At 37.2% G+C, this 14,941-nt stretch overlaps 1 protein-coding gene across 13 annotated transcripts in view; it reads left to right on the forward strand.

The window, feature by feature from the left end:
• The window catches only part of ATRX (ATRX chromatin remodeler), a 277,372-nt gene that overhangs the window by 206,549 nt on the left and 55,882 nt on the right, over nucleotides 1–14,941 (forward strand). For all 13 annotated transcript variants that reach the window (XM_061136821.1, XM_061136832.1, XM_061136829.1 and 10 more), the window contains 2 exons: nucleotides 8,566–8,716; nucleotides 11,672–11,778. In XM_061136821.1, the coding sequence (XP_060992804.1) occupies nucleotides 8,566–8,716; nucleotides 11,672–11,778 (258 nt within the window). The remainder of the gene's footprint in view (nucleotides 1–8,565; nucleotides 8,717–11,671; nucleotides 11,779–14,941) is intronic.

Genomic DNA, 14,941 nt, shown 5'->3' on the forward strand with positions numbered 1-14,941 from the left:
TTTTGGTATCAGGTTGACGGTGGCTTTGTAGAATGAGTTTAGGAGTGTTGGAGCACCTCTGTATATAAGGCAAATGCTAACAGCTATAAAATGGGAAATTGACAGTAACACAGTAATGGTGGGGAACTTTAACCCCCCACTTACACCAGTGGGCATATAATCCAGACAGTTCATAAGGAAACACAAGCCTTAAATGAGACATTAGAGCATTTAGAACTTATTTGATATTTATAGGACACTCCATCAAAAAGCAGCCAAATACACTTTCTTCTCAAGTGCACACAGAACATTCTCCAGGATAGATCACATTTTGGGTTACAAATCAAGCATCAGTAAATTTATGAAAACTGAAGTTGTATCAAGCATCTTTTCCAACCACAATGCTATGAGATTAGTTATAAATTACAGGCAAAAGACTGTAAAAAAACAAAACAAAACAACAACAACCCAAACACATGGAGGCTAAATAATATGCTACCAGCTAACCAAGATATTACTGAAGAAATCAAACAGGAAATCAGAAAATACCTAGCAACAAATGACAACAAAAACATGACAACACCAAATGTATGGGACACAGCAAAGGCAATTCTTTAGCAACACAATCGTACCTTAAGGAACCAGAAAAATCTCAAATGAACAACCTACCTTACATGCAAAGCAATTAGAGAAATAAGATTAAAAAAAAAACCCAAAGTTAGTAGAAGGAAAGAAATCATGAAGAACAGAGTGGAAATAAATGAAAAAAAAAGATGAAGAAAACAATAACAAAGATCAATATTTAATCTCTAAAAAATTAAAACTGGCCCAAAAAACATGGGATACTCCAGTTAATAATTATCCTGAATATATAATTAAAACCTACAAATAGATATTACATGCAGAATATTCTTACTTCATCACCGACACAGAATAATCATTCCTTCTGTTATAATTTTGTATTGTATAGGCATATATGACAATTAACAGTGAATTAATAAATCAAAGCCAATCCTAAATATCCACCCTGGCTATCAAAAAATGCTTACAAGGTATGGTACAAAGGAAATACAAATGGAAAGTAAAACTTTTACCTCTCATTTCTTGAAGCAATACAAATATATATTTAAACACCATATCTGCAGCAAGATACACTATAGTTGTTTTACTCTTTAGAACTTCATTTTATACCAGAATTCTACTACACATAAATATTGGGAGAAGTCATTGGAAATGTAGATTACTGTTAAATGCAACTTAAAGAATATTCTCTCCATCCTGTTTTGGTAGCACAGGTGTTTCTATGCTTACTAAACTCAGTGGTTCTATTGGAAATGCAACATATTTGCCAGTCTAGTGAAGAACATTCCCCACCAGACCGAGCATCCCTGAAAGACCAGGCCCGTTTGCTTATTTTTTGATTCCTGGTATCAGCATATTAGATATACACCAGATATTTTTGATTCTAGAGAATGACAAAGAATTAGGCTATAAATTCACCTATCAATCAGTCATCATCATCATTATCTTCAAAATGTATCCCAAAGTAAAGACTACCAGAACTAAAGAATCAGAGATACTTCTTCAATTCAGTTCAGTTCAGTCGCTCAGTCGTGTCCGACTCTTTGAGACCCCATGAATCGCAGTATGCCAGGCCTCCCTGTCCATCACAAACTCCCGGAGTTTACTCAGACTCCTGTCCATAGAGTCGGTGATGCCATCCAGCCATCTCATCCTCTGTCCTCCACTTCTCCTCCCGCCCCCAATCCCTCCCAGCATCAAGGCCTTTTCCAGTGAGTCAACTCTTCGCATGAGGTGGCCAAAGTATTGGAGTTTCAGCTTCAGCATCAGTCCTTCCAATGAACACCCAGGACTGAGTTTTTCTGTGAATTCCCTATTGTGTACTATTGATCTATGTCTTGGATTTTGTGCTAGTACTATATTGTTTTGATTACTAAAGCTTTGTAATACAATCTTTTTTTTTTTTATTAGTTGGAGGCTGTTCTAAGATGAAAGTTTTGTTGACACTTGAAGGATAGTAAAATATGCATGGAAGTTTGTCAAGAAAAGAGGGAGGAATATAGTATAAGATACTCAAGTTAAGGCATAGAATCATATAAATATATGACACATTAGGTAGTAGTTTATTGTGGTTTAAATATAAATGCATAATGAGATCTGTAAAAGTAATGGAAATGCCAAAGAATGTTCAAACTACTGCACAATTGCACTCATTTCACATGCTTTCAAGGTAATGCTCAAAATCCTCCAAGCTAGTCTTCAACAGTATGTGAACTGAGAACTTCCAGATGTACAAGCTGGATTTAGAAAAGGCAGAGGAACAGAGATCAAATTGCCAACATCCCTTGGATCATAGAAGTAAGAGAATTCCAGAAAAGCATCTACTTCTGCTTCATTGACTACTCTAAAGCCTTTGACTCTGTGGATCACAACAAACTGTGGAAAATTCTTAAAGAGATGGGAATACCAGACCACCTTACCTGCCTTCTGAGAAACCTATATGCAGGTCAAGAAGAAATAGTTATAACCAGACATGGAACAACAGACTGGTTCCAAATTGGGAAAGGAGTACATCACGGGTGTATATTATCACCTTGCTTATGTAACTTATATGTAGAGTACATCATGAGAAATGCTGGGCTGGATGAAGCACAAGCTGGCATCAGTATTGCTGGGAAAATATCAATAACCTCATATATGCAGATGACAGCACTCTTATGGCAGAAAGAGAAGAGAAACTAAAGAGCCTTTTGAAAAAGGTGAAAGAGAAGAGTGAAAAGGCTGGCTTAAAACTCAACATTCAGAAAACTAAGATCATGGCATCCAGTCTCATCACTGCATGGCAAATAGATGGGGAAGTAATGGAAACAGTGACTGATTTTATTCTCTTGGGTTCCAAGATCACTGCAAATGGTGACTGCAGCCATGAAATTAAGACACTTACTTCTTGGAAGAAAAGCTATGACAAACTTCGACAGCTTATTAAAAGGCAAAGACATCACTTTGCCAACAAAGGTCTATATAGTTAAAGCTGTGGTTTTTCCATTAGTCATGTATGGATGTGAGAGTTGGACCATAAAGAAGACTGAATGCCAAAGAACTGATGCTTTTGGAGTGTGGTGTTGGAGAAGACTCTTGAGAGTCCCTTGGACTGCAAGGAGATCCAACCAGTCAATCCAGAGGGAAATCAACCCTGAGTATTCATTGGGAGGCCTGTTGTGGAAGTGAAGCTCCAATAGTTTGGCCACCTGTTGTGAAGAAACAACTCATCAGAAAAGACCCTGATGCTGGGAAAGATTGAAAGCAGGAGGAGAAGGGGATGACAGAGGATGAGATGGTTGGATGGCATCACTGTCTCAATGGACATGAGTTTGAGCAAGCTCCGGGAGATGGTAAAGGACAGGGAAACCTTGTGTGCTGCAGTGCATTGGGTTGCAAAGAGTTGGAGATGACTTAATGACTGAACAACAATAACAATGAAAGTAATGGAAATTACTAGGACCCAGACAAGAAGAAGAAACCTAATTTAAACAGTAAGGTCCAGAAGATATGCTATGGAAGCTCTGGGCTTCCATGGGCTAGTTGTGAGAGTAACTTTAGTTTTTACCTATCTAGGGTAAGATTCAAGCCCTCTATGAGGTGGAGAGTTCTTAGAACTCAGATTAAAGCTGAATCTATTTAAAGGGTGTGTACTCCACAGAAGAATAGGATACAAAAAATTTTGCCCATCAATTCAAGGAGATGGCAGGAAATCTTATCTGTGTCACCCTGGGCTGAGTGTTTCAAAAGTAGTTCCCTTGGATTCATGATCACGGGCTTTCCCTCACATAGTTTATGGTTTTAATTTATATTATCTACATAGTCTAAAAATCTCAAGCTGAAATACTAACCTCAAAAGTAATTCTGGGTTGGTGATCCTCTTGGAAGACCTGACAGATGCAGATGCACAATCACTGTGGAATTGTATGATGTTAACCCAGGCTTAACATCGCCCATTCTGGTCCATTTTAGTTCACTGATTCCTAAAATACTGATGTTCACTTCTGTTTGCCCACTTCCAATTTACCTTGATTCATAGACCTAATATTCCAGGTTTCTATGCAATAGAGTTCTTTGTAGCATTGGACTTTTCTACCATCACAAGTCACATCCATAACTGTGTGTTGTTTTTGCTTTGGCTCTGTCTCTTCATTCTTTCTGGAGTTACTTCTCTACTCTTCTCTAATAGCTTATTGGGCACCTACTGACCTGGGGAGTTCATCTTTCAGTGTCCTATCTTTTTGCCTTTTCATACTATTCATGGGGTTCTCAAGGAAAGAATATTGAAGCGGTTTGCCATTTCCTTCTCCAGTGGACCACATTTTGTCAGAACTCTCCATAATGACCTGTTCATCTTGGGTGGCCCTACACGGCATGGCTCATAGCTTCGTTGAGTTAGACAAGGCTGTGGTCCATGTGATTAGTTTGGTTAGTTTTTTGTGATTGTGGTCTTCATTCTGCCTGCCCTTTGAGGGATAAGGATAAGAGACTTATGGAAGCTTCCTGATGGGAGAGACTGACTGAGGGGGAAAATGCATCTTGTTCTGATAGGCGGAACTATGCTCAGTAAATCTTATATCCAATTTGCTGTTGATGGGCATAGCTGTGTTCCCTCCCTGTTGTTTGGCCCGAGGCTTAACTGTTGACTCCTGCCTCCACTCACAGGCATATCTGGCTCATTTTCTCACTGGCCTGTAAAGTCAAATTCCCTGGGGGTTCTTGGTCCCTTTGCAAGATCTCCAGGTTGGGAAATCTCTTGTGGGTCGTAGAACTTTCTTAATAGTGGGAGAATTTCTGCGGTATAATTGTGCTGCAGTTTGTGTGTCCTTTGCTCGGCAGCTGTATGGTGGGGCTAGTGGCAACCTCCTCCTAGAGGGCTTATGCCACATGCTGTGTGACCCAGGTCTGCTGCAGCCAGAGCCCCTGTCCCCACGGCAGGCCACTGTTGACCCAGTTGCCTCCACAGGAGACACTCAAACACTCAAAGGCAGGTCTTACTCAGTCTCTGAGGGGCTTCTGGGTCCTGGTGCACTCAAGGTTTTGTTTGAGCCCTTCAAGCGTCTCTGGCGGATTGTGGGGTCTGATTAAACGTGATTTCGCCCCTCCTACTGTCTTGTTGGGGCTTCTCCTTTCTTCTTGGACGTGGGGTATCTTTTTTTGGTGGGGTCCAACATTCTCCTGTCAATGGTTGTTCAGCACTGAATTGCAATTTTGGAGTTCTTGCAGGAAAAGATGAGCACCCATCCTTCTACTCTGCCATCTTGTTGTCAGGAAACTGGTAAAAGGTCAGTTTTCATTCCAGTCCCAAAGAAAGGCAATGAGAAAGTATGTTCAGACTACTGCACAATTGCCCTCATCTCACACACTAGGAAAGTAATGCTCAAAATTCTCCAAGTGAAGCTTCAGCAGTACGTGAACTGAGAACTTCCAGATGTTCAAGCTAGATTTAGAAGAGGCCGAGGAACCAGAGATCAAATTGCCAACATTCGTTGAATTGTAGAAAAGGCAAAAGAATTCCAGGAAAACATCTGCTTTATTGACTACGCCAAAGCCTTTGACTGTGTGGATAACAACAAACTGTGGAAAATTCTTAAAGAGATGGGAATACTGACCTTACCTGGCTCCTGTGAAATCAAGAAGCAGCAGTTGGAACCTGACATGGAACAACAGATTGTTTCCAAATTGGAAAAGGAGTACATCATGGGCGTATATTGTCACCTTGCTTATTTAACTTATATGCAGAATACATCATGCAAAATGCTGGGCTGGATGAAGCACAAGCTGGAATCAAGATTGCCGGCAGAAATACCAATAACCTCAGATATGCAGATGATGCCACCCTTATGGTAGAAAGAAAAGAGGAACTGAAGAGCCTCTTGAAAGTGAAAGAAGGGAGTAGAAAAAGGTGGCTTAAAACTCAACATTCAAAAAACCAAGATCATGCCATCTGGTCCCATCACTTCATGGCAAATAGACAGGGAAACAATGGAAACAGTGATAGACTATTTTCTTGGGCTCTAAAATCACTGCAGATGGTGACTGCAGCCATGAAATTAAAAGATGCTTGCTCCTTGGAAGGAAAGCTATGACAAATATAGACAGCGTGTTAAAAAGCAGAGACGTTACTTTGCCAACAAAGTCCGTCTAGTCAAAGCTATGGTCCTTCCTGTAGTCGTGTAGGAATGTGAGAGTTGAACCATAAAGAAAGCTGAGTGCTGAGGAATTGATGCTTTTGAACTGTGGTGTTGGAGAGGCCTCTTGAGAGTCCCTTGGACTGCAAGGAGATAAACCAGTCAATCCTAAAGGAAATCAGCCCTGAATATTCATTGGACAGACTAATGCTGAACCTGAAGCTCCAATACTTTGGCCACCTGATGTGAAGAGCTATATCATTGGAAAAGACCCTGATGCTGGGAAAGATTGAAAGCGGGAGAAGGGGACGAGAAATGTTTGGATGGCATCACCAACTCAATGGACGTAAGTTTGAGCAAGCTCCAGGAGTTGGTGATGGACAGAATATTCTGGCATGCTGCAGTCCATGGGGTTGCAAAGAGTTGGACATGACTAAGCGAGTGAACTGACTAAACTGAACCCAGGCTACCATGGATTCTCACATATTCCAGCTACATTGAAAGTGACATGACAATAAAAAGTTATAGAATGCCTGAAGAAACAATGAGCATTAGGAAAAGTTAGCCACAAAAATTATTAGTTAACCTGACAAAGTTCACACAAAAATCAACAGCATGATCAGAATATCAAGAACCTGAGATAGTAAACAATTTATAAAGTAGGATTGTTCAATGTGATATTTTATAAATCATAAGCATAACTTTATACCAGAAAATTTTAAACTTACATGAGATATATACATTCTAGAAAAATAGAATACTGAGTGGTTTCTTGCAGTTATTTCATAGTATCCAAAAATGAAAAAGAACCTAAATGTCTGTGACCAGGAGAACTAAACAATTATAGTATAGTCATGTAGTAGAATACTGTATATGGCAGAATTATTGAATCAGTCTTGCTTTGAATGGAAAATGAAAACTATATTCAGTGAAAAGTTATATTCAGTATAAAAGTATGTATCTGTTCAGTTCAGTCGCTCAGTCGTGTCTCATTCTTTGCAACCCCATGGACTGCAGCACTCCAGGCCTCCCTGTCCATCACCAGCTCCCGGAGTTTACTCAAACTCATTTCCGTCAAGTCAGTGATGCCATCTAACCATCTCATCCTCTGTTGTCCCCTTCTCCTCCTGCCTTCAATCTTTGCCAGCATCAGGGTCTTTTCCAATGAGTCAGTTCTTTGCATCAGGTGGCCAAAGTAAAACTATACATGTATAATTATACATATGTACCATTTACATGTAGTTTAAAAACATGAAGTATAATATACAGTTTGGTGACATACATTAGTGAAAATTTAAAAACATACGCATAAAAAGTAACATACACATATAAAATTTAGGGTTTTATTTACCTCTCAGAAAGAAGGGTGGCAAATAAGAGAATAGCATTGGGTAGGGTCATGTATTATGCTTCAACTGCATCAGAAGCAGATTTAACAAGTTTTAAAATTTGACAAAGATGCGATGTGTGAACACTATTGTTCTTTATATTCTATATACTTTTGTGAATATGTAGAATACTTTATAACAAACAATATAAAAATTTAAAGTACTTTGCATTAAATGGTATCTGAGAAGGCACAGAAATGTGTTAAACCTGTACATTCTGTATTTGAAACTTAACTGTTTATCTTTCATAGGTTATTTTGTTACTTTCTTCTCATACCTTTTATATTCAAAGTTTATGGGGAAAATAAGAGCAAAATAATGTTTTCTTCTTTTTTTTAAAGAGCAAAACGATTTAACATGAGTTGGTGATGCTGGGATCAGTCCTTGTTTGAGTTTTCCAGAATTCTAGCACAGTGAAAGTTTTCCTGCCCCTAAGATCTTTTCTCTCTTGATCTCCGAGTCAGTCTCTCTTCCCTCCTCTCCCTCTCTCTTTCGGTCTCTAGGTCTTTTTCTCCTGGTCCCTGTCTGTTAGGGTGTGCTTTGGGATTATACTGTCTCAGGGTCTGGGGGACTTAATTTCTTTCGATCTCTGTCTTTCTGAACCCCTCCCCCCACCCCAAATTCTGTTTCTCATACTTACACTTTCTCAGGGTCTGTCTCTTGCTTACTCTGTATTTGGAGGCCCTCCCCCATGTCTGGGTGCATATGTGTGTGTTTTTATGTGCCTTTGTGTATGTCTGATTCTCTGTCTCTTTATTTCCTTTTCCCAGAATCCTCTCTGCCTCACCTTCCCCACCTCTTGTCTTTCTCTTGGAGTGTAGATCTCTTTTTCTCCTATGGTTGTCTTTTTTCCTCTCTCTCCCTACCAGTCTCTTTCTTTCTCAGTCTCTCCCTGAGTTGGTTGGTCTATATCTGTTACTCTTAATCTCTTTCTTAATCCCACTCTGGAGTCTTTCAGTTTCTTCCCTTATTTGCCTACTTATTTATGTTTCATTTATTTTGTTTAGGTAAAGCTACTTCTTCTAATCCAAGCAGCCCAGCTCCAGACTGGTACAAAGATTTTGTTACAGATGCTGATGCTGAGGTTTTAGAGCATTCTGGAAAAATGGTACTTCTCTTTGAAATTCTTCGAATGGCAGAGGAAATTGGGGATAAAGTGTAAGTTCTTTCCTATTTCCTATTTTTATTATATTAAACAAAATTTTGATAACCTTTTTATTGTTTGAACTACTTAAATCTGTTTTGTTTTCTTCCTTTTTAAAGATGTAATTTCTTGGTTAGTGAGGTAACAACTATCTTCCTTCTAAGCCACTATTTCTGAGTGCATATTCTGGATGTTCCTTCAGCGCCGTTTTCCCCTTCTGGCTGTAGAATCTTGAACTTATTTCCTTGAACCAAGTGTCTAGTTGGTATTTATATTTCATCATTTTCAGAATCATTTTTCAATCCATGCAGTGTGGTTTCTACACTGTTACTTTACTGAGATTTCCCCTCCTAAAGTCACTTTGTTGTTGTTATTGTTTAGTTGCTAAGTTGTGTCTTGACTCTTTTGCCACCCCATAGACTATAACCACCTGGCTCCTCTGTCCATGGGATTTCCCAGGCAAGAATACTGGAGTGCGTTGCCATTTCTTTCTCCAGTGGATCGTCCCAACCCAGGGATCCAACCTGCATCTCCGGCATTGGCAGGCGGATTCTTTACTGCTGAGCCACCAGGGAAGCCCCCTAATGTCACCTATTGACCTTCTAATTTTCAAATCTAGTGGATATCTCTCAGACTTTATTTCACCCCTTTTTGACTACTCTCTATAATTTCTCCTTTGCTTTTTGTTCCTGTTTGTTTTACTTCTAGCATTTGTGCCCCTATTCTCTTCCCTAGATTCCATCCCCCAATCTTATCCTTCATTTTATTATTTAAAAATGTGCTTTTAAAGTTTTGAACCACGCTTATTGTTTAGGCTGTTATAAGGCCCTATATTCTGGTCATAAAATATTTTAAAAATATAATGCTTGTAATATAACAATTTTTTTGTTAAAAACTTTAAGCACTTTAACATAAGGCTAAAATACAACAAATCTTCTATCTTAAAAAAATTTAATTTACTTTCTTTAACTTTCCTAGAAAGAGGTAGATTTCTGTTATATTTTCATACCACCTTTTAATATACTTCTCCTCTACTCTTAGCATATTCTAATGTATTTATCTTTTTGCTGGATAGTGAGTTGTTTGAGTTAATAGTTAATTATAAAAATGTTGGTTTTTATTAACCACTGTACATGACACCAAGTAAAGTACTCACTGCAAGTTATTTTTGTTATATATTGCCGCTTGCACAGAAACAAGTAGTTCAGATGAGGGAGGATGTTGGCATGGAATGGAATGGTAGTAGTGGAGATAAAAGAGTGTGTTTGGGGGTAGACAAACGATACTTGGTAGATTAAATGCAGGACAGTAAGATAGAGTAATCAAAGATGACTCCCAGGCTTTCCCCCTAAGTGCCTGTGAATTATGTTGTTATTTACTAAAATGGAGAAGACTAAGGGAGAACTAAGTTTAGTAGAGGTAGTAAAGAATTCTGCCGTGGTTTTGTTAAGTTTCTAAGGCATATTATATGTCCATGAGAGATGTCAAGTAGAAAGTAGATATTTGAGCTCCAAGTTCCTGAAGGTTCAGAAGAGACTGATGCTTTAGACATGCTCATGCTTTTTTTTTCTATTAACTTTTATAGTTTAAAGTTAATTTTTATTGGATACCATATAAAAATTTTATGAGTGTATAGGAGATTTTTAGTAGTCTTTTAATTTCCTAACAAGGAATATCTTCTACCATGTTCATCATAGATGTTACCATGTTCATCATAGATGTTCTCCTAGCTTCTCCTGAGTAGAATATTTTCCATTTCAGAAGGCTCCCTAGAGTTGAATACTTCAAAGTGTTAGAAAATGTATGCTTATCTTTAGTTTGTACTGTATTCCTATAGCTATTTTCCCCTGGTCTAAAATAGAGTATATCTATTGCTTTTTAAAAATACTGTTACAATGATCATTTTTAGTTATTAACACAAGTGATAAATGTTATCAACATTAAGACATAAAACTGTGCAATAGAATACCACTGTTCTTTGTCCAGTGTTTCATTATGGAAATTTTCAAACATAACAAGCAGAAAGAATAAATAGAGTGAATACCTACATACCTGTCACCTAGAATCTATACTATATTTTATCATACTTTATTATATACCTATCTATCCATCCCTCTATCCATCTTATTTTCCTGATACTTTTCAAAGTAGGTTGCAGACATCACTACTACTATTTCAATTGTCTCCTCTTCAGATAATGATGGGTTTATCTCTTGTCACTGTAAGCTTTTTCTTCTCAGTTGATTGTTTTATTCTTTGTATGGCTTAATTTCAGTCCTGACTATGGTCATGAATATGCTTCAGTTTTTTAGCACTCATCTCAAAATATTGTCACAATAAACAAAACACTTCAGCTGAGTTTTTATTAACACATAATTATAGTGAGTCTGGTTATTATTTACTCTGAATCCTGTCATTTCATTCCTGCAATCTGATAGAATGGTTTTCCAACTTCTAAATAACATTATTGGTTCATATTGACTTATGGTCAGCTAAGACTTTTTCTTTCTTTTAAAGAAAAACTTGTCAAATTAGATTCTTCTGTTCCCTGTTTGTGCAGCTGAGGCTTAGACACAAAGTTGTATTTTAGCATGTGAATGTCCAGTTTTGCCAAGACTATTGTTAAAAAGACTTCTTTCCATTGAGTTGCTTTTGCCTCTTTGTCAAAAACCAGTTAACTGTAGTGTGGCTTTATATCTGGATTATATTCTGTTCCATTGATTTGTGTTGGTTTCTTTGTCAGTACTATACTATTTTGGTTATACTAGCTTTGTGTTGAAATCATGTAGAGTTATGCTTCCAACTGTTTTCCTTTCGAAATTGTTTTGGCTACTCTATGTGCTTGGCTATCCATATAAACTTTAGAATCGGCTTGTTAATTTCTACCAAAAAAGTCGTACTGAGGTTTTGATTAGAAATGTGTTGAGTTTGTTACTCTTTTAATCTATGAACACTGATCTGTTTTTCAGCCTTGTTTTCAGCCAGTCTCTCATATCTCTGGACTTGATTGAAGATTTTCTTGAATTGGCTAGTAGGGAGAAGACAGAAGATAAAGATAAGCCTCTCATTTATAAAGGTGAGTTACATTTGTATAGCATAATTTTTAAAATGTTTATTCAGACATATAAACATTTTAACAGTAGAAGAAGAAAATTACCTGGACTCACAACCCTAATATATATATATATATTTTTTTTTCTGCACTTTATTTTTGTCCTTAACCCTATAAATATGGTCTTTGTTGCTGCTGTTGTAGCAAATGTTTTCTTGTTTTTTTAAACAGTGTTGTTGAGATATACTTCACATAACATGCAGTTTACCTACTTAAGGTGTACAGTTCACCTTGGTTTTTTAGTATATTTTCAGAGTTGTGCAACTATCACCATAGTCAATTTTTGAACATGTTAATCACCAAAGAAATACTGTACCCTTTAGCTATCACTCTGCTAACCTCCGTTCTACCACTTTACCTTTAAGCAATCACTAATCTACTTTCTCTTTATATAGATTGAGATTGACTTATTCTGGACCTTTCATATAAGTAGAGTCATATAATATGTGGGTCTTTTGTGACTGACTTCTTTCATATAGCATGTTTTTAAGGTTCATCCAAGTTGTAGCAAGTGTCACTGCTTTATTCCTTTTTTGACCTAATAATATTCTGTTTTATGGTTAATGCCCACATTTTGATTATCCATTCATTAATTCATAGATATTTCAGTTGTTTTATCTTTTTGGCTATTGTGAACAGTGTAGCTATGAATGTTTGTATACAGGTTTTTATTTCTTTAAAAATCTGTTTTTACTTGTTTGGGATATATTGGATAGTTACGAATGGAACTGTTGTGTCATATGCAATTCTAAGTTTAATGTATTGAAGATCGACCAAACTGTTTTCTAAACTGACTGCACTCAAGAAGCACTGTACAAGGGTTCTCATTTATCCACATCTTTATCAACGTTTGTTTTCTGTTGTTGAATTATAGCCATCCTGGTGGCTGTGAAATGGTATCTCATTGTGATTTTGATTTGTATTTCCCGACTCGATGGACATGAGTTCGAGTAAACTCCGGGAGTTGGTGACAGACAGGGAGGCCTGGTGTGCCGTGATTCATGGGGTCGCAAAGAGTCGGACACGACTGAGCGACTGAACTGACTGACTGACTGACTGAGTGACTAATAATTTTGACCATTGTTTCATGGCCATTTGTATATCTTCTTTGGAAAAATGATTATTTGGGTCCTTTGCTCATTTGAAAGACCTTTTTAAAAAAAATTTTTTTTTTAATATTTTGCTTAGGAGGCCGTTTTCAGATATATGCTTTGTAAATATTTTCTCTCATTCTTTGGGTTGTCTTTTCACTTTCTAGGTAGTATTTCATTTTGATGAAGTCTAATTTATATTTCTTTCTTTTGTTACTTATGCTTTTAGTGTCATATCTAAGAAACCATTGCCAAATCCAAGTTCATGAATATTTACTCCTATGCTTCCTTCAAAGAATTATATAGTTTTAGCTTTTATAGTTAGGTCTTTGATGCATTTTGATGCATTAATTTTTATATATGTTATGAGGTTAAAGATCCAACTTCAGTCTTTTGCTGTGGCTATCCAGTTGTCAAACACTATTTACTGAGAAGACTGTTCTTTCTCCATTCATCGTTTCTGGGCACCCTTGTTGAAAATTAGTTGACCAAAGAGACAGATTTATTTTTTGACTCCCCAAGTTTTGTTCCATTTATCTATATGTCAGTCCTCATGCCAGTAGCACACTGTTCTGATTACATTTGCTTTGAAAGTAAGTTTTGAAAGTGTGATTCCTCCTACATTGTTTCTTTTCAACATTTTTTGGGGGGGGGGGCTATTCTGGATCCCTTGCAATTTCATATGAATTTTAGAATTAGCTTGTAAAGTTTACAAAGAAGTCAGCTTGAATTCTGATAGAAATTGCATTGAACTTGTAAGTTCATTTTAGGAAGTATTGCCTTCTTAACAATATTAGGTCTTTTGATCTACGAACATGGGATGTTTTAACATTTACTTAAGTCTTGAATTTCTTTCACCAATGTTTTATAGTTTTCACTGTATGCAGTTTGCATTTCTTATGTTAAATTTATTTTTTTCTTTTTGATAATATTATGAGTGGAATTGTGTTCTTTCAGTTTTGAATTTTCATTGCAAATGTATGAATTAAGTTTTGCATATTAAATCATTTATTAGTTCTAGTAGTGTTTTGTGGATTTTAAAGGATTTTCCTTATGTAAGATCATGTCATCTGCAAATAATGGTATACTTCTTCCTTTCCAATATGGATTACTTTTATTTCCTTTTCTTGACTATTTCCCTCGTTAGAACTTCTAGTACAGTGTTGAATTAATGTGACATAACCAGATATCCTTTTCTTGTTCCTAATCTTAGAGGGAAAGCATCTGATCTTTCACCATTCTGTATAATGTTATTTATATTTTTTAGTAGATAGCATTTATGATGTTGAGGAAATTGTCTTCTATTTCCAGTTTTTTGAGTATGTTTTTCTTATCATGAATGTGTATTGAATATTGTCAAATGATTTCTTTGTTGTCTATTGAGATGATCATGTGGGATTTTTTAAATTAATTTGTTAATTTTTTATTTTTCTCTGGGGATAATTTATTCTTATATACCTTAAGATGTGGAGCTTCCCACTTGGCTCAGTGGTAAAAGAATCTGCCTGCAAATGCAGGAGATGTGGGTTGGGGAGATCCCCTGGAGGAGGAAGTGGCAACCCACTCCAGTATTCTTGCCTGGAAAATCCCAAGGACAGAGGAGCCAGGTGGGCTCCAGTCCATGGGGTTGCAAAGAGTAGGACACCACTGAGTGACTGAGCATGCATACACTTTAAGATATATCCTAAGACTTTTAAGCTTTTAATGTTATTTAAAAATTAAACAACTAAGGATTTCCCTGGTGGCACAGTGGTAAGAATTTGCCTGCCAATGCAGGGGACATGGATTTGATCCCTGGTCCTGGAAGATTCCACATGTGGTGGAGCAACTAAGCCCATGTGCCACAACTACTGAACCTGCACTCTAGAGCCCACCAGCTGTGATTACCAAGCCGCGCCACAACTACTAAAGCCTATGTGCTCTAGAGCCTGTGCTCCACAACAAGAGAAGACACCACAGTGAGAAGCCTGCATGCTGCAATGAAGTGTAGCTGCAGCTATAGAAAGCCCACACAAAAGCAACAAAGATCCAGCACA

The sequence above is a fragment of the Dama dama genome, chromosome X (assembly GCF_033118175.1).
Source record: "Dama dama isolate Ldn47 chromosome X, ASM3311817v1, whole genome shotgun sequence".
Lineage (NCBI taxonomy): Eukaryota > Metazoa > Chordata > Mammalia > Artiodactyla > Cervidae > Dama > Dama dama.